Here is a 23462-nt window from a genome sequence, read left to right as displayed (position 1 = left end):
TTTATCGTGTTCCTTTTTGGATTGCAGTTTGTAGGGTACTTAAATTCCTTTGAAAAAAATCCAAGCAAGCACAGCCAGCACAGTATGCATGTTAGTAATGGCTCTGGCCACAGCTGCACAGAGGTTTTCAAGAGTGTAAGCTTTTTAGATCTGGACTTTCTTTTATTTGAAAAACCTCTTTCTGCTAAAGTGTGGACTAGAAAGTTCAGGGAGGCAGAGTTTTAAGTGAATTTTGTTTCATCTATTAAACCTTTAGATGTAACTTTTACCCTCTGGATAGTTTGTTAATTCTGTAAATTGATAAGCTGTTCATAAGCGCTTTATAAGGCTGGTATCATTTGCATGGTAAACCATGTTGTGTTGTGTAGTTCTTCCATTAGGACCTATCAGTTCATGTTTATTTGATTTACTCTTCCCAAAAGAAATTGTAAGCTCTGTGCCAGGCTAAAAGGGTGTGGGGGAAAGCTTCACGTAACCAGAGATCAGAAGAAGTGATTGCAATAAAAGTATTATAATAGAGTTTCAGTGTCCCCTTTTAACTCAAACTTTCAGAATCGTGATAAGCTGAGAATCCAAAAGACAAATGCCTGACAAAATTCAGAGTAACAATCTTTATGGTGAAAGTTTAAGATATTTGAAATGCTTTACTTATGCATTTTAGGATGTGTAGGATATCTCAAAAGTAAACAATCATAATTTTCATAGGCATAAATTCGGGTGTCTCAGGATATACAGAAAACTTCCTTTGGGTGAGATTACTTAGTCTAGCATTTGCACATCTACATAAAGGATAAATGCAAAGAGGCTTTTAACATAAAAATTGGGTTTAAGGTACTTTTTTGCCTGCAGTCCTGAGGCTGCTTATCTGATTTTATAAATCGTGCGAAAGTAGCTTGAAGGTAATAGTATTGTTATATCTTCTTTCAGATTAATCAAATTCGTTCATATTTGTGGATAAGTGTGTGGGGTTTGTCAGCTGGTATAGTCAGATAGTTATTCCACAGGATGAAGGAAATTCTTCCAGGCCTTCCGAAATTGGATTGTGAGACTGTAAGCTGACTTTTTGGAGCCAGTGATTTTACCCCTTTAATACTCACAATTTCTCATCCTTTAATAGAGGCTGTTTGACCTGACACTAGAAATGATTTGTTCTTTGGTTTGGAGATCATATATTCTTTGAAAAATCTAGTTGACTGCCCAAATTATGAAAATCTTCCTTTCAGTCTGTATTTAGAGAGTTGAAGAAGGACCTTCAATACAGTATTTCAGATTTCCTTTGCAGAACCTCATTTTGAAATTCACAGTATCCCTTTAAACAAGCATGACTCAAATGAGTATGGGAATGGTTCACTTAATTTATTTTTTTTTAATAGGGACAAGCTGGTGATCCAGGACCAAAAGGAGAAAGGTCTGTATGGTTTGCGTGGAAGGCAGGCTTGTACTTTTATTTTTATCCTTTTGCTGCTTATTTTGGCTACACCAAACCTAAAGCAGGAGGCCTGTCCTGTCCTAAAAGACATGTAACTCAAGAAGAATTTCAGTTTGGTCAATTAAGACCTGATATTAAGTGTAATAACAGGGAGAATATAGATGTTTTTCTTTCAGAATAACAGAGAGAATATAAATAAACTAAAATATATGTAAACTATATAACTATATATAAAATATATATAAACTACTTTTTGCTGTGAGTTTCCTAATATTAGAGTTATTTTGAATGAATACAGGTGTGAATTACAAGTGCAGATATGACCCCAAACCTTTGGTACATTCTACTGTAATATTACAAGATTTCTATTAATAGTATTGGGAAGAAATATCATTTGAGTTAGTAGAGAATGACCAGGTGCTTTAGGTTTTGAGTTTGAAACTTTCTGCCTCTGATATTTTGGAATATGGATCTAATTGTGCTGGTTGTGAAAAGTAGGCATAAACAAGAGTTTGTTCGGTTTCTAGTAATAGTATAAAAATGCAGTTTCTTTTGGGGCTAGATTTTCTAAATATTTGCTTTGAGGTGCAGTTAGAGACAGCGCAGTAGTGTTTTCAGAGTAATCAATGATTGCAAGAGGATTCTTTTTTTGTGGACTTGGCTTTCCCCTCTATGTTAGACTGGGTCAGCTTTGGAGACAATGACGTTGTGCATATTCCCACCATTCTTCCTGTCTTTGCGGGTCAAGCCAGGACCAACTTCCACCTTTGTGTTCGCTTTTAAGATCTTACTTCCCACGGACTGCAGAGATTTTGCTTCTCTTTGGACCAGTTCAGGGGCACAGTGTGCATATGTATGAGGTGAAATGGAGTAGAAGTCATCTTGCTCCTCCCCAAAGTATTGCAATTCCTTACATCAGACTTCCTGTGATTCTGTACTTCCAGGCACTTGAATTAACACCTGGTCAGTAAAATAAGGTGCAGATAGATGCAAGAAGAGTATAAATGCAAATACTTAAATAAAAATGGTCTGTTTACAGGGAGAAAATGGTGCTTTTGGATATGGCCTACCTGGAGAAAAAGGAGTAAAGGTAAAACTGAAAGAGAAATCATAAGGAAATTATTATTTTCTCCATTGTTTTAGAAGTGATTTACAATGAGAGGGAAAGCTGGAGGAAATGCAAACAACAGACACCATTTATAGCTATTTGAATTTCATCCCAAGGCATATGGGATAGAACTCTAACGTACACAACTTCTGATTTTATTTCAAATTATCAGGCATTATGACTAATTCACTAGCTGTTCTATGTAAGCAGATACCTGAGACCAGACAATGAATTGCTAAAATCAGCATGGTTCACAGTGGGTTTTGCACCCTTAACCTTAGACTGTAAGTTCCCTGTGTCCAAGAGCCATCATTTGTCACGTCGATGAAGCTAGTTCATATTGTGATTCTAGAATATATTTCTGGTAGTGGTTGTAGGATGCAGGAGGCTTCAGTAGACTTTTAGATAAATCTTGATGCTTTCAGAAGCAGGATTATATGATGTTTTGGCAGAAACACCAGGCAAATCACATAGCAAGTTTCCTTCTAGTTTTACATTCCTACAATTTATAAGAGCTGGTGGCTGCAAAAATGTCTTTTATTCAGAATATGTCTAAAGGAGCCATCAAGCTCCTTTATGCAAACAACTGAAACACAAGTAATGCTATTCAAAAAGTCATTAGCAAGGTCCTGGTGACAAGTGAGCAGCATGGCCTTGGCAGTTTCCTTGGGAAGATCCAGACATTATGGCAATTGTTGGTGAAATTGTGAGCTGGGAATCTGTGGAAAGGAGAAGACAAACTGGAGATGCTCATCCCACATTCTGACAGAAGCATTATTGGCTTGATCCTGAGAAATACTGGAGAGAAATTTTGGATCCAACAACGGCTAAATGAGCCACGAGCCTGTTCCTTGAATTTAAGAAAGTAAGAGTTGTTATCATCCTTAAATGTTGCTCGTATGGCACGTTGTGTCCCTACAAGACAGTGTCTCCTGGCCAACACCAAGCTCTTGCTAGTATGTTTTTTGGAAATGAAAAATACAGCTTGCCATATCACCACCAACAAATACCTGCCCCTGCCCTACATCTGATTTACTAGAAACACACCTCAAGAATTTTCATGTGCTAAGATTGGTCCCATTTAGCTGCCAGTGTAATGACAATTTCACTCTTTATTCATGACTGAGACAAGCTAAAGCTATAAGCAGATCCTCATCAGCAGTACTTTTATATATATATATGTGTGTGTGTATCTTTCCATATATTTTACATATGCAGTGTATATATTATACATGTAAGTATTCATACATATACATACAAAACAGCATATTACTTTCAAATGCCAATTAAAAAACAACATTGGGATGACACTGTGAATTTAATTATCTCTATTCTCTATGTTATAGGGAAATAAAGGATTTCCTGGAGATTTTGGACGAAAGGTATATGTTGGTTTTTACCTCAACAGTTCTCTGGCTTTCATATACATTAGCTTAAATAATCTGTTCTTTACTGCATTATGGTTATACAGGTGTAACTCAGATGTAGCTGATAGAAGTATGCCATTCCAAAAATAGCAGATACTATTGCCAATATTTCTTTTTAAAAATGAGAATAGTTTTTGTAAATAACTTTCCATACATTGAGTGAATTTTCCTAGCATTTTGTGAAAAGAAGTAGGATTCGGGTTTGTTAAAGGAGCAGGAGGGGTAACCTGTGAAAGTGGTAAATGACTGAAAGCTTTCCTCTGCCATTCTCCCTTCTCCAGCCAGTGAGCACTAAATAAAAATGGAGCAGGTGTTTTGCTGTGTTTTGCTGGGAAGAACAATCTGATGCTGGCTGCTATAAAATGAAGCAACTTTCACGAAGACATAGAAAGGGAAGGCCCACGTGTCCTGAATGAGCCCTAACTTTGAGGGAAACAGACTAGATTGAAATGGTTTTTGGAAAGCCCACCTATTGTTTGCCTTTTTCCCTCTTATATTTCACTCAATAAAATTGCTCCCTGTGCACCCTTTTCAGCAAGGTTTGAATTTATTGCATCACTTTAATCGTTTAAGCAAAGATAGCGTTTGTAGGCAGAGGTTTCTTCTGACCTCCAAGGATCCAGAGGCTGCCACACAAGTGGGACTAGCAGTGGTTTTTCCTACTCCTGAAGCTTCAGACCAATTTGTAGACAGGAACTTTGGGAAAACAGCTTCTGCCTTCCCTACAGTAAAAGTAGATGCACATAGAAGATCTTGCTCTGCTGCATTGTATGACCATGTCAGAGTGAATTCATTCAGGCTAACTCTGTGCTACTAATATATGGACAAAGGAGAAAAAAGAATTTTGGAGAGAAATAAATTGGAAATTTATCAGCAGAAGTCCTGATCTTCCTTTACTTCCAGGTGCCTAATTTGGCAAGTCCAACAGTCTGTTGACATCATGTTTTATATGGCAAGAGTTTAAAGAAGAGAACTAAAACACAGAAAGAATAATTTTCTGAACATTAAAAAAATGGTTGGTAATTTATAAAGTAAGATAACAAGCTAGCTTGTTGTGTGTTTCTATGTGTTTCTAAATCCAGCTAATTCCTTCTGGCAGTCTTTATTTAATAAGCTTGTGTTTGATATATGCCAACATTAATATTGCTATGGGCTTGTCATGAATTTTAGGTTTCTTCTATTGAAATGCCAAAATACATTTAGCTGGGAAAAAAATCTTTTGTCCCTCCACTGTTTTGCAAAACAAAAATGGTGTTTATAGAAGTTTTTGATGAGACCTGTTTTCCTGATAAGAAGTCCATGATTGCTCAAAAAATTACAAGTGGAGGATTTCCTTCAGTTAATTTATTAAGTAATACAATAATGACAACTGAGTGAAACATCATGGAAAACATCATTTCCATCCCATGCAAAAACGCAATGATTCTTTTTTCTTTTTTTTTTTTTTTTGGGTCCTGACTCAGGATCACAAATTTAGAAATCAGACTTTCCGGAAAAAGACTAAAACTTTTTTCAAGCTGAATGTGAAGTATAGAGCCTCAACCAATTCTAAAAACAATGAAAATGCTAGATGATCAGATTGCATAAATAGGACTGAGCTGTGAAATTGGTATTATACATTAGGCTTCAGCTAATAAGGCTGCTTAACACCTATACTCTCTGTGGATGCAGAGCTATGGCCACAGCAAAAGCAGAGTCATTCTGCTGAACGTCATGGCTTAGAGACAATGTGGGCAAGTTGCGTGCCAGATCTCTGACCCAAACCTTCCTGGTAAATGGCCGTTTGAGTATGGCGTAAAGAAGGGTAAGGAGTGCCTCATGTTCTGACAGTTTGCTGACTGATATACATTGCCCCATAGATGTAGAAACCCTTGTCCTTGTTGATGTCACCGGACATTTTCAATGTTCTGTGCAGAGAAATTGCCTGTTAATATTTTCTCCAATATTTTTACTTACACAGTAATTAGGGAGCAATTAGAAGTTTTGTTAAATAAATTGAACTGCCAGCTCTTCACCATTCTCATGGGAAATCAGTGTGTGCTTTAGTAAACATGTAGATAAATCACATTTTGGAAGCAGCACATTTCTGACATAGAAGGTATTATCTGGAAAGAATACACCGCAGTCAACTGTATGGTTTTGGTGGATTAGAGGGAGAAGTGCTTTCACTTGTGTGAAACAAGATGTTGCATGTCTTTTGTTATCTTATGATGCTGCTTTAAAGTAACAGCTGCGTCTCATTTTCTTTTTCCCTGATAAAACATCATTGGCTGGTCATTTTGTAGGTTTGGTTTGGTTACATGAATCCATGACTAATTTTTTGTGTGCAATCTTTCATATCCATGTGTTTCAGTGGGAAAATGCTGTCATAATTTCTCGAGAAGTTTGCATTTTTATCAGAAAAGACGGTTTTCGCATTTTAATTACATTTTTTTCCAATTAACTAGGGTGAAGCTGGGGACAAGGGAATTGCAGGGGAACGTGGACTAAAAGGTGTAGAAGCAGAATGGCAAGTGCCTTATCATTCTTGTTCTTTAATGGATTTTTTTTTAATAGGCTCCTCCTTGATGTGCTGATTGCACACTTGCATTGATTTTTAGATGTTATGTCTGTCATTTTCAAAGGCTGCTAATGCTGGCCATGCTCTGGCCCTGTGTACGTCACACTAAACAGAAGCAATGACCATTTCTGAATGTCCTACCTGCTGTTCCAGTTCACTTTCCTTTTGTGCCTTTTAGATAAAAAACTGCTGTAGAAGAAATTTGCTGATTTAAGAGCAGTTTGATGGTCCCATTTATTCCCCATTAACTTCTTTGTCCTGATTTTTCTGGCTTCTTGTGTGTTTCTTTCTCTCTTTCTTCCCCAAGCTTTTCCACGGTTGAATATTAACTTCAGATCTCCTCTGCTATGACAGGGGGTAACGAGGGCTGGCTGCTCCCTACAGAAAGGAGAGCTGGTAGCTGTGGGTGGTAACAAACCAAGAAGAGTTCAGTCCAACTGAACTGTTTTTACTCAGCACTGCTTTTCCAAAAAGGCCAGAAATTAAGCAAGGCTCTTGCCACCAAAAGCAAAGATGTGCGTAATTTTATTTTGAGGTTTGTATTTCTAAATGGGCTTTGAACATATTGGATGAATAATACACTTTAAAAAATGAGCTGAACTGCTAGAAGAAAATTGGTGCTTTGATGCTGTCCAGGTTGTTTAGCTCATAAAAATGAAAATTATGTCAGACCTGATGCTCTTCTTTCTTACTTCTCATTTACGCTTAAGTCAGTGGAACTTAAGCATGTAGCAAATAAAGGAAGAAGGAAGGAAATCTGTTGATTTCCAATAGAAAATGTAAATTTTATGTCATCAGTGTATGTTCTTCGAATACCACATATGTAACATGCTACTATTCATAGGGTATTCCAGGACCTGCTGGTCTGGAAGGCAGTCCAGGAGGCAGGGGATCTCCAGGATGCAGGGTAAGATCTAGACTCCATGTATTTTGCTGGTACTGGAAAATACGTTTATTCTTTTTAATTTTGAAGGGAAACTAAGGAATAAAACAAAACATTTTCTTCCTGTTATGGTGATCTGGAGGGGTAATATGTGCAATGTTCTGATGGTTCTGATGATTGGCATTGATGTGTTGTGCGTATATTGTAAATTGCATGATTGTATTACACTGTGAACTTCAATATTTTATTAAATAAAAAAGGTTGTGTATTCATCTGTATGTAAGCACAAATCAATTACTTCTGAATGCAAATTGTATACCTATAAATGTAGTTTTCATAAGTCACTGTCTAAATGCCTAGCTTGTGCATGTTTGAAAAGGGTACCTGACTCATACTTTGAGCCTCTCCTTTTAAGTAATGCAAAGGACAATGCTTACTGTATTTTTTGGCTGTCAGTAGCACAGTAAATTTTGCAATTATTTGTTTCCAACAAACCCTTTAGAAGTGCCATTGTGGGAGTGAATTTATGGTCTTAGCAGGCAGGTGCTTGAAAAATGAAGTTAGGGCTCAGAATGCAAAAATTTTTTTTTGGTTGTTTATAATAATTTCTTTTGCCAAAGTTACTTTAATATAATTTCTTAGAAATTATAAGTGTCTTGGTATGCAGTGATTCCAGTTACCATGAAGTAAGTTTGCATTATTTTTTCCTAGTCTATCTATCCTAATTCCTTAGAAAGTGATTGTGCCAAATAGTGGGAGTTTCTGCAACTAATGGTATATATATATCTCTAAACTGTGGTGGAAACCTCTCATGAAAATATTTGGTCTAGAGCAGGGCCAGGTCCTGCTTGTCCTTTTACTCCATTCTCCAGTAGAACCAAAGAGAGTTTTACAAGCATACATGGCAGTGGAAGACAATAATGCATGCATCATAAGTCTCTCAAAGTCTTAAAATCTGTAGAACTAAGCTAAATTCAGTGTATCCACCAGTAATTTCAGCTTTTATTTTTAAAACTCTTCAGATGCAAAATTTTTCAATTAAACTTTTTTTTTCTCTTTCTTTAGCTTGCTGGGATGGTGAGTACTGCTTACTCCTATGTTACTGTTACTAGACAGGTTGAATGGTGTTCATTTGTCAAACTGACCTAGCAGAGATCTCATAAGCTGTGAACTACTTTGCCTTTGTAGTATTAAGCTCCACTCAACCAAACATTCCGAGTTGTGTGTTCCTTTCACAGGGGTTAAATCCTACATCGAGAGCCAAGTGTTTACTGAACTGGAGCTTTAGTTTGTTAATCCATGTGTAGGATGTAATTTAGCTATCTAAAATGCAAGTGTTTAGTCACCAGATGGTTCCTCTGCAGTTTGTCTCTCTCCACTAATGACTCAGTGAGACTATATATGTCAATATTCATAGCTGTGGTAGGTGTTCTTAATTAAAACCATCAGATATTATTTGGCCATCACTAGCTCAGTTTCAAATATCACATCTCTGTGATTGGCTATACTAAGCCTAAGCAAACTAGGGCTTCATAGTTTCTATATGCTTTAAGGTATGTATGTGCTCTATATGCATGCTGTAACACAGACATTTCTCCTACTATGCATACGTGCTCTTGCCATCTAGATAAGTTCTACTTCCATTCTGCAGGTGGAGCAGCATGGCATAGAAATGCTAAACCTAGGAAGTCTGGGGAGAGTGGAGGGTTAAAGTCTCTGAAGTCCTGGAATAGATCTGCTGAGCCATCTAGCACATCTGCTTCCTTCTTCCTCCAAAACAAAATGTTATTTACTTGTCTTACTTGTTTACTTACCTTCTATTTTTTGACATTTTCAACATTATCCTATCCCCTTACCTTGCTGTTCTGTAAAACTTCTCAAAAGCTCAGATTTGTTTACTTGTGATAAATTTCTCCTGGATATGCTTGACTGCTATGAGTTTCAAAATCAAGGCATACCCTTTTTGTTTAACGCCAATAGTGGTGATGACCTTAACCACTATTGCATGTATGACCCTGATTTCCATTCCCTGAAGAGTAGGTGTAATACTAAGCAGTTGAAGATTCTCCCCACGGTAACATGGTGCTTGACGTATTTGTCCTTGTTTTATACCCAGTGCATGTGCTGGCCTGTATTTGGATGGTACAATGTGTTGTGAACTGCTCATGTGAAGGTAGGTAGGAGAAACTGAACTGAAAAAGATGTCATGGTTTAACCCCAGCCGGCAACTAAGCACCACACAGCTGCTCGCTCACTCCCCCCGGGTGGGATGGGCGAGAGAATCAGAAGAGTAAAAGTGAGAAAACTCATGGGTTGAGATAAAGACAGTTCAATAGGCAAAGCAAAAGCCGTGCACGCAAGCAAAGCAAAACGAGGAATTCATTCACTACTTCCCATGGGCAGGCAGGTGTTCAGCCATTTCCAGGAAAGCAGGGCTCCATCACGTGTAATGGTTACTTGGGAAGACAAATGCCCTAACTCTGAACATCCCCTCCTTCCTTCTTCTTCCCCCAGCTTTATATGCTGAGCATGACATCATGGTATGGAATATCCCTTTGGTCAGTTGGGGTCAGCTGTCCCAGCTGTGTCTCCTCCCAACTTCTTGTGCACCCCCAGCCTACTCGCTGGTGGGGTGGGCTGTGAAGGAGAAAAGGCCTTGACTCTGTGTGAGCACTGCTCAGCAGTAACTAAAACATCCCTGTGTTATCAACACTGCTTTCAGCACAAATCCAAAACATAGCCCCATACTAGCTACTATGAAGAAAATTATCTCTATCTCAGCCAAAACCAACACAAAAGAGTATTTAAAACTCGATGCAGTTCCTTCAAATCTTTTATATATCACAGATTTCTATTTGCAATAAAGGTTCACAGGCTTTCTTAGTGCCTTGTATCATTTTGTTTCAGTAGTATTTGATTTAACCCTGTGGGTAAGCGTGTTGTTGGCAATACCAAAATAACATGAGTTCCTCCTTTGTTATTTTCCCCTATTATCTATGTAATGGCGTTCTGTTCCTGTGCATATTCTTTTTTGTCGTTTCTTTCTACTTATCCCTGAGAGATATAGCTAGTGTTATCCTTCTCTGACCCTTCATAATTCTCATTATCTTGCAGCTTCAGCACTGCAGATTAATTTTCTTCCTTGTTCCTTCTCTGACCTTTTCTGTTCTTAACTTCACTCCCACCAGTTCCTCCACAGCTTTACACTGTTATTTTACAAATAATTTTATCACATCTATTAATTTAAATCTTCCTCCTCTGTATTTGTTCTGATTTCAGTACTGCTCTCCTTTGTTTTGCTTTGTTTTTTTTCTTCCTAACTATCCTCTTTCCATTATGGCTCAACATCTCTCAGTTCTTGGTGCCTTCCATGCCCAAATGTTTCTCATACCAGTTATGTACAGAAAATGATAATGGGATTTTTGTCCTACACTGAATTTGGCTGGAATAGTGAGTCAGTAATCTCCTCCCTTCACAGGTGCTAGATAAATGATCTTCTTATTACTGTTGTTATGTTACCTGCTATATAGCCTGTGGTTTTTACATTACATTTTTCTTTATGCTGCAGCAGGTTATTTTCTTCAACGCAATTTCTGCTTTTAGATGTCATATCGTGGCTGGAGTAATTACAAGATGAAATGTGTTTTACTCCCGAAGTGTCACCATGCATTATCAAATCTTAACAGTGCTCCTAAGAATAATGTAGTAATAATAGCATCAAATCAGTACCTGAGCTGCACAGCAGTACCTGAGTTAGTGGAGGCCCACACTGTGCCCAAGAGGAGCTTTAAAAGGGAATATTGTGCGCTGGAAATATAGGATACTTCTATGCAACCCAATGCAGATTGTTGCAAGCTCGCTCTGAGGTTGGTAGTGTAGGTTCTGCCTCTGTAGGCACACCCAGCAAGGGGGGCACAGACTGCAGCAGACTCACATCCCACTGGTTCAGAGTGCAGGTAAATATGGAGCCTGTCAGAATTTGGACAAAACCCAAGATCATTTCTACTCCTGGCCCTGTCATTGTCCTGCTTGGGTGATGCTGGAAAAGCCACTTTTACTCTCTGTGCTGCAGCTTCTCCATTTGTAAAATAGTGCTAATGTAATTTAGCACTATTTTTCAAATATCTTTGTAAAACCTCTTCATAAGAACGAGCAATTTGTACTCTTCTATGCCTCACTTCATTATAAGTTGGGCAGATTTTTGTCTGGCTCACTCTTTTTCTTTGTCCATGTATCAAGTGGAGGATGTAGTTTAGCATTATATCATTTTATGTACGGCTTTTATATGCATTACTCTCTGTGTCTGAGATGCAAGGGAACAAAATAATTTGGAGGTGTTTTTTATTCTTTTTTTCCTAGGAAAACTGAAATGCCCAGTATATCCAACAGAACGGGTGTTTGCCTTGGACACCTCTATGACACCCACTCCTGAGACATTTGAACTAATGAGAGAGATTATAATAGCAATAGTGAGTGATGCCAGAATCAGAGACAGCAACTGCCCAGTGGGAGCCAGAGTCGCTGTTGTTTCCTACAACTCAGTTACCCACCACTTGATCCACTTCTCAGAGTTTCACAAAAAGAATAAGCTACTCAACACCCTAAAAAATATTTCTTACCAGAGATCCTCCAGTGAACGGGACACTGGAGGTGTGATGAGATTCATTGCCAAGAATGTTTTCAAGAGAACTCTACAAGGTCCTACTGTGAGAAAAATAGCTGTGGTTTTCAGCCATGGACCAGCTGCAGATGCATCTTCTGTTAAACAAGCTGTCCTGGAGATGAGTGCAGTAGAAGTCGTTCCTGTAGTTATTGCTTTTGAAAACACACCCCATATCTCCCAAGCTTTCCTGGTAAGAAATTTACTAAACTTTTCTTCTTTATGCTCAGTAATGTTAGTTTAAAACAGGAAACCTTAAATGTATGAGGTCATGCTTACCCCACATGTAATGCTCTTGAGCATAGCCACTCACCTGTATCAAACTTTGATCCAAATTCTGCACACCAGTAGCTGTCAGTTAATCTTTAGTGATGCTAATGAAAGGTGTGGAAATACTGGGGATTTTATAAGAATACCTTAGCAGACTACAACAAAGATAATGTGTGCAGACCATAAAATACATGGGTAACTTTACAGAGGAGAGATTTCATGGTCAATAACTTTCTGATTAAAGCATCTGTTACAACTCTAATACTTTGGGACTATTGCCATCTGCTTATAATCCTGTGAAGCAGATCATGGAACAGCAGGTTCTCAGGTTTCTAGATGGTTCACTCTAACATAGTAAAAACTCACAGAATGTGTTTAGTAGAAAAACCTTCAATGTACCAGCAAGCCTTGTACAGTAAACGGCTAGGTGCAAATTCCTTGTTTTATCACTTGGCAAAGAAGCTACCAAAAGAGGGTGGAATTATGGAAAATGCTTCTGATGCATAATAAATTATTAAGAGTTAAAAACCCTCTTGTTCTTTGTACTAGCATTTCCATAGCTTTAATGTATATGAAATATGTGTAGGAATAAATAGAAAGAAAAAAAATCAAAGAACTAAAATATAGAACGCTAGATAAAGCATACTAATGTCTGGTATTGGCATGTTTGCATGCTAAGTTTTTTCAAGAACTAACCACAGGAATAGTGAAGATAGCAAGAACTATTTGTCGTTTTCCTGTTGTCTGGACTTCAGGAGTCAACTCTTTGTGAGGATAAAAATGTAGTGTTTTAACACTGGAGATTTCTGAAGAAGACAATTCTTCCAGTGCACGTGGAGCATGCTCCATGCCTCCTTCTTGTGGCCCTGTTACTAGATGTAAATGATCGTCGTCAAGGTGGTAAATGCAACTTTAGTAAAGGACATCCACTTTCACTGCCAAGGATACTAGAGATTCTAAAAACAATTTCTCAGATTAAAAAGCAAGCTTTGTTTTCTAGGCCAGTGTGACATGAGAGCTTTTATTGAGGCTTCTTTTCATCATCTGATTGGAATGTTCTTTCCTAGAAACAAATGCAATGTGAGTAGTAAAGGAGTGTGGTCATCTCTCCCAAGGTCTGTATGTTGTGCTTTCCTGGCAAAGTATTTCAGAAGCTCTCTTTTCTTTTCAGTGGCAAATAGTTCACATGCTGGAATGTGTTTTTCTATGAAATAACTTTGAAATGAGGTTGGTGGCTTTATCTCAGAGACTGCTTATCTTTTAATTTAAGTCTCACTTTCTTACCTAGGATCAATGCAACTAAAGATTCTTCTCTGCCTATTCCATTATCTCTTTGCTTCAAAGTTCCTTCCCTAATTGCAAAACGATTGTCCTGACAGTCACTTCTACAAATGAAACGAGATCACATACTTGGAGACACAAAGTTAGGGGTAGACCTGTGTTTGTAGATTGGATTTCCAGTATTCTAGAATATGGCAGACATTGGCTGGAGTTTTGTCACAGAAATTACTTATGGCAGATCAAGGTCTGTACTCTTTTTGGTGTTTATCATGGAGGTGCCCTAAAACCATTGAAATGTTTGCGGGAACATTATGGGTCCATGTGTTTGGAACTCATGAGAGTAGAAGGAGTAATTTTCTAAAACCTTGGATTACCAGCACTGTACTGTCTTGCTACAGACCCTTAGGTAGTTGTTTAAATACAGAATGTATAAAACAGGCCAGCTTTAGTGATGTATAGGGATGTGCATCTCAAAGGTACATCTCTGTCCAGCATCATCTTTATATCACTTGTGAAGGTGTTCATGATCAAGAATGGTGCTAAAACCTTTCCTCCCTTCTTCTTTCATGGGCTTCTGAGAAGTAATATGTATGAGGTATCATTCTGAAAAGACTTTTATGAGGGTACTCTGTCTCAAGGCTGTGTGCCTGGCAGGTGTCCTCTTTTGCTTTGTGCTGCCTCATATTGGATGAGGTTCCTTATTATGAGGAACTGGGTGAAAAAGGAATTGTGTGAAGCTTCTGCTTCAAGAGAAAAACTGTAAAATGCCACTGCTTGTCTGTTCTGGTGCAGAGCAATCTTCTTATACGTAGATGTGTCTGTCCTACTTTTACCTATGAGTGAATGAACATTCACTTTACAAAATAAGTTCTCAGGAACGTGAGTAGCACTTTGCCACCAGATGTGCTTTCCTCTTGTGATCTCATTGCCCTTTCTCTGACGCTTTTCTAAAGAAAATGGGTGAAAGGCCGATAACTGGGCTTCTGCCATCTTGCCTTAGGAGCACAGTGCAGGGAAGGGACCGTGGGAAAAGGCATATTGTGAGGCAGCGCATCTGACACAACTCGTGCACCATTTTCACAAAGGAGAAACTGTGAAATGGCAGGAGTGTAGGAAGTCTTTGGAGCTGGAAGTTCAGCTGAGTAGCCTGGCTACTTAGTTGGGTGTTGTGGCCCACATTGCAAATCTCTCCTATCCATTGTTGCAAAATCAATTATTAGAGTTACGTTGTTAAGGTAGATGGCCCTTATCACTGATGACTTCAAAATCCTCAAGCCAACTGTTTCTCTTGCAAAGTATGAGGTGAATCAATGGTGCCTATAAAGCAGCTAATGAAAATTCAAAACCTGTTGTGAGGTGGTTTTTGCCTTTTTCATATATTTTAAGTAACAAAGCTCAAAATTATTAGTAGTCACATTGCCCTGAATAGGGCATTTTGTACAAGTACTGCAGGTAGACTTTATCCTCTAAAATAAATTGCTATATACTGCAAGTTCACTAAAGTATGGATTAATTTTTATTATTCTGCTGTTTAGTTTCTGAAAGGATGTTATACTCTCGTCACTTGCTGTACAGAAAAAATGTTAGAAAGGATTTTATAATTGTAGCAGTTCATTTAATACTGCTAAGTGGTCCTACAGGGAAATGTGATTTGTGTATTGTAAATGTCCTAGGAAATCATGTAATTTCATTTTATACAGAAAGGTCCAAATTCAATTACATATACTTGGCATTAAAGAATATGTTATGGAGTGAGGGTGTATTTCTATGGAATAATGTAAAAAAGATTGTGCAATAACTATAAATTTTGAGTTGAGAGATTATTCTTCTGTCTGATGGGGAATGAGAGAAAAGATATAAGAAAAAAGAATTGTGAGCAAGACATGGAAGATTTTTACATTAAGAAAATGGACCTGTTGATTTAGATTGTGTTAATATTCACCAAAAATAATACATGACCTTGCAGAAATTATAATACTGCTACATAGGAAGGATTTTATGAATTTAAAGGATGTATTTCTTCCTTTCTTCCCTACTTCATAAAGTATTAGGTACAGTGGGACTCGTGGGGAAAACACCAAAGGAGGAGTGTGTTTCTCATTAAGACTGAATTATTTAGTCCCATTCCTGTGATTTCTATTGCAGATAAGTTATTTGAAATGGAAACCTCTTCCTTTTCCTCAAGTGTCATGCTCGGCTTAGAGGTTTACAGATCATAGAATCGTAGAATACTTTGGGTTGGAAGGGACCTTTAAAGGTCACCTAGTCCTACCCCCCTGCAATGAGCAGGGACATCTTCAACTAGACCAGGTTGCTCAGAGCCCTGCCCAGCCTGACCTTGAATGTTTCCAGGGATGGGGCATCTGCCACCTTTCTGGGCAACCTGTTCCAGTGTTTCACCACCCTCATCGTAAAAAATTTCTTTTTTATATCTAGTCTGAATGACAGTCTAGATGAGAAACTGAAGCTTACTGAATATCTCTGTTCTTGTGCATATGCCTCAGGCCTCCTCATGAGAGCAAGCCCAACAGGATCTGACCTGCCACTTCTTTCAGATTCACTAGATTTTACTTATTTCCTAAAGCATTAATTGTCTTCATCCAAAAACGTGTCACTTCTTTCTAAAACCAATGAATTAAAAAATTAACTTTAAAATTTCACTATAAAAGATTATGTAGTGTGGTTAAGGTATAAATACTCCGGGATCCAGCACAGATTTAAACTTCGTTCACCTTGCAAAATCACCGCAAGGTGCCAGTGATCGCTGCTGCTGCTTCCTCTGTGTGAGAAGAGTCACATCCTAGGCAGATGGGAAGTTTACTGTTTTTCTTCCTCCTGTAAATGTGAGGAAGTTGATTTCAAGTTGCATTTGTTAGAGTGGAGCGAGTGGTGTGAGAGGGTGGACACAGGTAGGGCACAGGCAAAAACAAAGAACTAGTTTTGCTGTTTCAGATCTTTCTGTAAGGAAAAACAAGAGTTGTCTGGAGACAAAGTTCATAAGTGAGGATGGAAGTGATCCAAAAAGCTGGTACCCAGTGATCTGGAAGCCTCACAGGAGTTTTGGCCTAGACAGATGATATTTTGGTCATTACATTCCCTATATTTATGGTAGTGAACTCAAAAATCCTCCCTTTGTTTATTCTGAAAAGAGGACTTGTTTAAGTAATTCCTGGAAGGTGAACTGTAATGGTAGATACTGGGAAAGCAAGGGAGGAAGTGAGGAAGGGAGGAAAGAAGGGAGGGAGGAAGGAAGGAAGGAAATTAGTTGTTTCCCCAAAGTAACCACAGCTCTTGAAAGTGTTATTGGTGTGGATAAAGCTAACTGTTCATTATCACTGCTTATCAGTGGCCTTCCCTTTAAGCTGTGAGAGAACCCCGGCAGACATATCCATTGAGGGGTTCATGCCTTGGCACAAGGACACAAGGAAGCATGGAACTTTTGTGGATTCAGACAAATAGTGCTATAAAAAGCATTCTAGTCTCTTTCCCATGGGGCGCATAAATATTGATATCTAGCAGAACCAGGGTGTCTGTAAGACAAGGAACTTCTTTTTAGGAGGATGTCAAAGCTCTGTGCAGTTTCATGTGTATGCCAGACTTCACTGGCAGACTTTATGACAATTTAGTCAGAGTTTAGTAATATATAATAATGTATGGAATGTAATAATAATGTAAGATTTTTGTCAATAACATGATTTGATTTTCTTTTTTGTCCATTGGTAGCTTTTAAAAATATTTTAAGAAGAAACAGCTATATTCAAATCCAAGTGTTGAAGTAATATTTTAAAGAGGACAAGAAATCTGGTATTAGAAACCCTTGGTGGTGTTTTAGATAGGTCTCAACTTCGCAAGGGATCGCTGCATGTCTGAGACACAGCCATCAACTCAGATTGCTTAGTTTGCTTTTTCTGTAGATAATTTTTCTACCTGAAGCTTTTGCCAGACATTTTGACCATGTTAAATATTTTACGTTTGAAAATCTGTGTATGATGTCATGCATTTTATCACACTCCAAGAATGCAGAATTTCCACTGGGACCTGTCAATTGAGGATCTAGCATGGACACAGATAGATATAAAGTCTTTTTGCTTGTTTCACAATAGTGCTAGAAAAATGGTTTTATCTCATTTTAGGGCTTAAATAGGAACAAGTCTATATGAGATTACCACAACTGGGATATGTGCACTAATTGTCAGCAGTGCATCCCTGTTCCCCCTGCCCCCCTGCCTTCCCCTGCCCCCCCCCCTCCCCCCTGCAATGGGTCTTCTGGGCCAAGTTTGTGCACTAATTTTACACTTCATCAACAGCAAGAAATCATAGAGCACTTACTTAGCAGTACTTATCTCCTGTCTTTATTTTTTGTTTCTAGGTGGATGATTCTGGATTGTTTCAGGTGTTAAATGTTCATGGTGGACAATATAATGAAGCGTTACAAAGATTTCAGCTCTGCACTTTGTGCTATGGTAAGACCAATACAGTATTTTGAACTGTCATTAAAGGAGAAATACAGTATTATGTAGAGTTGCCTAGTCAAGAGCAGTGAGATAAGCAAAAGAGCTGAGGCATTCCTCTGGCCTTACATAATCCTAGCAAAATTATTTGGCTTTGTTTCTTCTTAATGTGTTGAATTCCTAAAGTAGAATCTGTTTCCGGTGAACATTGTTTACTGGCAAACTATCACCTGCATTGTCATGTCTGCTAAATCCATTTCAAAGGAAAATACTTAAATTGAAAGAACATGTTTGTCCACCTTAAGCTTCATTAAATGTGGTGTTAAACATCTAGAGCCATTTCCTTACTCCGATCTTTCTGGGACCTTCTACCTAGGATGAGCACGTGCTTTTCTTTCAGGGTATTTGAATCCTTGTCTGACCAGAATGCCTAGTTGAAAAGAATGCATTTACTTGAATTGCATCCTAAAAGCAAGTGTTAATTAAATGTAACAGAGCAAGGCTACCAGTGTCCTTCAGCTTTAAAGCCCTGCGTGACAAAGTTTATTAACCTTTAAGAAGCTGTAGCAGTGATAATCAATGCCGCCTTCTGTGAAACCAGTATCTTCCCAGACTGCTGAAGACAGGTAATAGGGCTAGAGCCTACATCCTTCTCTCTTCCCTTTTCCTTATTCTTCAGAAGATCATTTCTGGTCTTTCCATCACTATGTAAAGCTGGAGGGTACCCCTATGTATTCCTGCTGGGAACACAGTGGTCAGAAAGACAGATGAAGTATTAACAAGGAATATCTCATTTTGTGACTCATCTAATGGTCTGATGTTCATGGCATGTGAGGTCTCTTGACTTCTTTATGATGAATCTGTGCAGTGCAGCAGCTATTAGTACACCTAACAGTGTGGGAGAAAGACTTGTTATTCTGCTGGAATCTGGACAATCTACTTGTATGTTCTGAGCCTGAGTTGGATTTACTTTTTATAAAAAGTGGTTTGAAAGATTAGCAAATGTTTTAAAAGTCTTCACTGCAGTCATTTTGCAATTTTTGGAATATTGATCAACTTTGACTCCTAACCAGAGTCCTCGATAATTTGGTGAAGGTCACCAATATCACAAAGACTTTCTTCTGTGAAGAACACCATTGTGAAGATTGACCCTTGTGCTTTCTGCCATACTGGGAAAAATTGCAATTCTGAAAATGCTGTTTTCTTTTCTTGACCCAAAGTTCTTTTTCAAAAAGCATTGATTTCTCCTCCTAGTGCCATAATATTTTAGGTTTCCTCAAAAAGCTTCCAGCAGTCAGATTAGTTAGGAATAACACTTCTATTTAAATAGCTACATAAATACATTCTGACATGTTGCCCAAATGATAAAAAGTTGCCCAAATGATAAAAAGTTGTACGCTTGGTGTGTGTAATGATCTCTGTCATAACAAAAAATTAAATACCTTATCAAATACATACTGAAGTAAACAGGAGAGTTTTTGCTTTTTATTGGTTTTAATGGGAAATAAGGACCTGGTTTCACATTTTTCCTAAATCTTGTTTTGTTTTTTAAACCTGTCCAAAAATAAACAACTATAATGTAATTAACTGTATTGCTGTGATCTTTTTTATTTCAATGGGAAATAGAGCACCAATTGTCTTGCAGAACCGGATGCATAATTACGTGTTTTGAGTCAGCCTTTATTTTCCTAACATGCATTGAGGTCTTTCTAGTGGTTTTGTTCTTTTTTTTCCCTTTTTTTTTAAATTGGCCATTCTGACACTTTAGATCTGTGATTACATTAATTGTTACATATTTGCTTTTTGATTTATCTAAAAAAATCCTACTTAATTTTACATTCCTTTGCAGACAAATATAAACCAGATGCTTTTTGTGAACGTCCCAGCCCCCGTTTACCGCGGGCATATGTGGATGCTGCATTCATTCTGGAGAGTTCACAGAAAATGAGTGGTGCTGAATTTGAGCAAGTCAAAGACTTCATGAGCAAAGCAGTCACTGCATGCAACATTTCCTCGGATCCAAAAACATCCGTTGTAGGCAATAGAATAGCTGTGGTGAGCCATGCACTGTCAGATGTCAAAGCAGGCATAGGGAAGAGGCCAGTAAAGAAAGAATTTGACTTTGTTACCTACCGCAGTAAAGACCAAATGAGAAGATATATTAAAGAATCTCTTCAACAGCTGAATGGAGAGGCTGCTGTCGGCTATGCCATTACAATGGACAATTGCTAGCATTTTCTCAGGGGCTCCCAATCCAAGGCCACTCAAAGTTATCATCATGATATCTGCTGGAAAAACGAGTCAATGGGACAAAGGAACGTTAAAAAAAATTTCCCTGCAAGCTAAGTGCCAAGGCTATGCACTGCTTGCAATTTCACTGGGAAAGTTCTATGACAGAAATGAACTGGAAGAGCTCACAAGCACTCCTCTGGAACTGCATTTGGTTCAGCTTGGCAGAATCCACAAGCCTGAACTTGACTGTGTAATGAGGTTTCTGAAGCCATTCGTACATTTCCTCCGGAGTAAGTTATCACGTCACAGGTGGTGGGTTTTTTTTATTTCCCTGTGAATTTTCAATATTTTGCAAAAGCACTGGATGGATAAGATTGGGGTATACTCATGGATGTGCATTGCTGGGCACATTATATTCATTCTCCCTTCACAGAGGTCTTCAGCCTCATTCTTTGGGTAAAATCAGGGATTATATCCATCCTACTTCATTCCAGGAGTCTTTATTTTGGTGACTGACATCTATAGGGCCTGTTGTTTGCTATCAGTTTCACAAGAGTTTAGCCAGGAACAACTGATGGAATGGATATGGCTTTGATGCTGAAGGAAGCGCTGCTAAGATTGCCATTGCCATGGAACACAGCTGCTTTTTCTTTGCCTAGAAATATCCCTGATTTTGAGAAATAAATATTTGGTTATAAAAATGTCATTTTCAAAAGCACAAATAACACCAGCTTTCTCGTGCAGAACACCCTCACCATCAAATAGTTAAGGTTCTCCATTGCCTTTAGATTCTAACACTGCATTACTATTGTATAGACCATAAGAATCTCTATTATGTAGGCAGGCACATTGTCAGCTTATATTTACTTGTTAGGGCAGATTTAGCATGAGCCTGGGGAAGAATCTGAATTCTTGGATTAGAAAAAAATGGTGATGATAATGAGCAAAATCAAAGCTTTTGAAATCCCTTCCTCCTGCTCTTGGAGGAAAATAGCTAGAGCAGCTGGTTGAGAGTTCTTTTTTCTGTTTTCTTATGTTTAGAAACACCATCTCTTATTTGCAGTCACCCTGTTCCGAGTCTTCTCTAGCAGCAGTTCACGTATACGTTACCTTGGATCATGGCTGATAATAGCAGTATCATTGACTTGCAACAATCAACTTCATTTCTTATTCTCACTAAAGCCTGTGTTTTCTTGAGAGCTACGTATACATTCTTCTGCACTTCTGTGCACTATGCAAAAACATTTCTAACCTTCACTCATTTTTTTTCTAACTATATATGTATCATTTTTTAAGACTTAGATTTTCAAGAGAAGCGACTGCAAACAGTCAGGAAAGAAAACGTTGTTCCGATGCAAAGAGAAAATATGTATTTTCTTGTTCTGTGTATAAAGAGGTTGCAGCTCTCTTAAATGGCATCTTTTGGAGGTCAGGGTGGGGGGTGGGAAGAACACCACGCCAGCTGAAAATGTATTCCTTTTTTCAGCATATTAAATTGTAATTTCAGCCTGTTTGTATTTCTGTTATGATTAGGCATTCAATGCTGTCAACAGGCTTGAGCAATTTTCTCTAGAAATTCACTTCCCTTCTGATTTAGAAGGAGCTACCTGTGAATGTTTTATCGCCACACATCCTGATTGTGTCCTGTGTTTATCTCTAGCTTTGAAACCGAAGAGATGTCTGCAGACCACGTCAGTATAGAGGCTACTTCATTCACTCCTCCCTTGTACTCAAGAGCGTTGTTGCAGGCTGATAGAAAATATACTCCTTTAAGAACAAGAGTTTTCACCAAGAAGAAACAAAACTGAAATAACTAGAAATTTAAGGCACAATTTTCAGAAATCTGAAGCCCTTCAGCCCATCTGAAGACAGTGGGGGCTGTGGGCAAAAGTAGAATCTGTATTTGAAAGAAACAAGCAAGAAGGGAAAATAGTAACATCATTGCACAAACTAGCCCTAAATGGATCCTAATTCATCCTTACAATACCAAGTGGAAGGAGGGGGATCTCTTCTCCAACCTTGCCCCTGCTTCAAGCTGATCTTTTCATTACTTTTCTCCTTCTCTATTTGCATGTGAATGATTCACATAAACCTCTGTCCATTTTCTGACAGAATCCCCTCTAAGGGGGATGGAAAACCTGATGCTTTCTTTACCCACCTGCTGCCTCTTCCTAGCTAGCCTTTTAAAGCACAGAGTTGTGTTTTGGTTTCTCTCAGTTCCATACTGTTTCCAAGATTTAATGAATACAGACTGAACTGCAGGGTTGGTATCAGAATAGTAGGTACTTAGCTAAAAGGAGCAGATCTTGTACTGGAAAAAGTCCTGCAAACCATTCTTAACTCTTTCTTGAATTGAATTTCCAGAGAATGGGTTTTGGGGTTTTGCAATCAAATCTTAAATCATGCTTCATAACCTTTTCCTGAATTCTTTCTAGCTTTCATGCCCTTCCCGAGATGTGAGTACCAACCACAGATACCATGTTGTAAGAAGAAAATCGTCGGTACCATGAAGAGACGAAATGACTTTCCCATGCGATTTTCTGCTATTCGTCGTCCCTTAAGAACGCATTAGCAATGTTTGCTGAAATCATGACCTGATGATGGCTCTTTTGAGAAGTTATTTTTAGCAGTATCTGCTATGAAAAATGATGATGAATGCAGAGAGACACTTGGTCAGTGGGAGGCCAGAAGGCAGGGATTTCAGGTCCTTCAGAAAGAGATTTAGAGAGAGTATATCAGACTGTATCAGATTAATTGCAGACAGGGGTCATGGATTCTCCACTTTACATATCCTTAGCTTTTTCATTTTTTCTTTTCTCCTGGATCCTCAAGAGGGGAAAGTGGGTTGTGTTTCGTTGTTAGGGACTACAACGCTCCACAGTGATGAGAGATGTTTTATTCCCATCTATTTCCATCACAGGGTCCTACAGGAGCACTCGTTAAGTCTGTGGGCTCAATCAAGCATATGAGTTGGGAAGATTTTCTCAACAAAATACTTGCTATCTTAAGTACAAAAAGCATGCAGAAGATGGCGAGAAATAACTAAAGAAATAAATTTTTGTCTTCATAAGGAGATGTTGTAGTTTGCTTTGCTTCTCAGATGTCTAGGAAGGGTGCAAAAGGAATGTGCTCCCCTTAAAAGGCACCCAGTAACCTGAAGA

General features: G+C 38.3%; 1 protein-coding gene across 1 annotated transcript in view; it reads left to right on the top strand.

The window, feature by feature from the left end:
• Window positions 1-22109, top strand: part of LOC142078389 (collagen alpha-6(VI) chain-like) — a 45652-nt gene extending 23543 nt beyond the window's left edge. Inside the window, 10 exon segments of the mRNA XM_075140851.1 lie at window positions 2469-2519; window positions 3884-3919; window positions 6412-6473; window positions 8473-8484; window positions 9388-9443; window positions 11767-12260; window positions 17988-18081; window positions 19889-20280; window positions 20282-20613; window positions 21962-22109. Coding sequence (XP_074996952.1) covers window positions 2469-2519; window positions 3884-3919; window positions 6412-6473; window positions 8473-8484; window positions 9388-9443; window positions 11767-12260; window positions 17988-18081; window positions 19889-20280; window positions 20282-20613; window positions 21962-22109 — 1677 coding nt within the window.
• The last annotated feature ends 1353 nt before the right edge of the window (window positions 22110-23462 follow it).

Source organism: Calonectris borealis, chromosome 2 (assembly GCF_964195595.1).
Source record: "Calonectris borealis chromosome 2, bCalBor7.hap1.2, whole genome shotgun sequence".
Lineage (NCBI taxonomy): Eukaryota > Metazoa > Chordata > Aves > Procellariiformes > Procellariidae > Calonectris > Calonectris borealis.
This window is presented reverse-complemented; position numbering and strand designations above follow the sequence as displayed.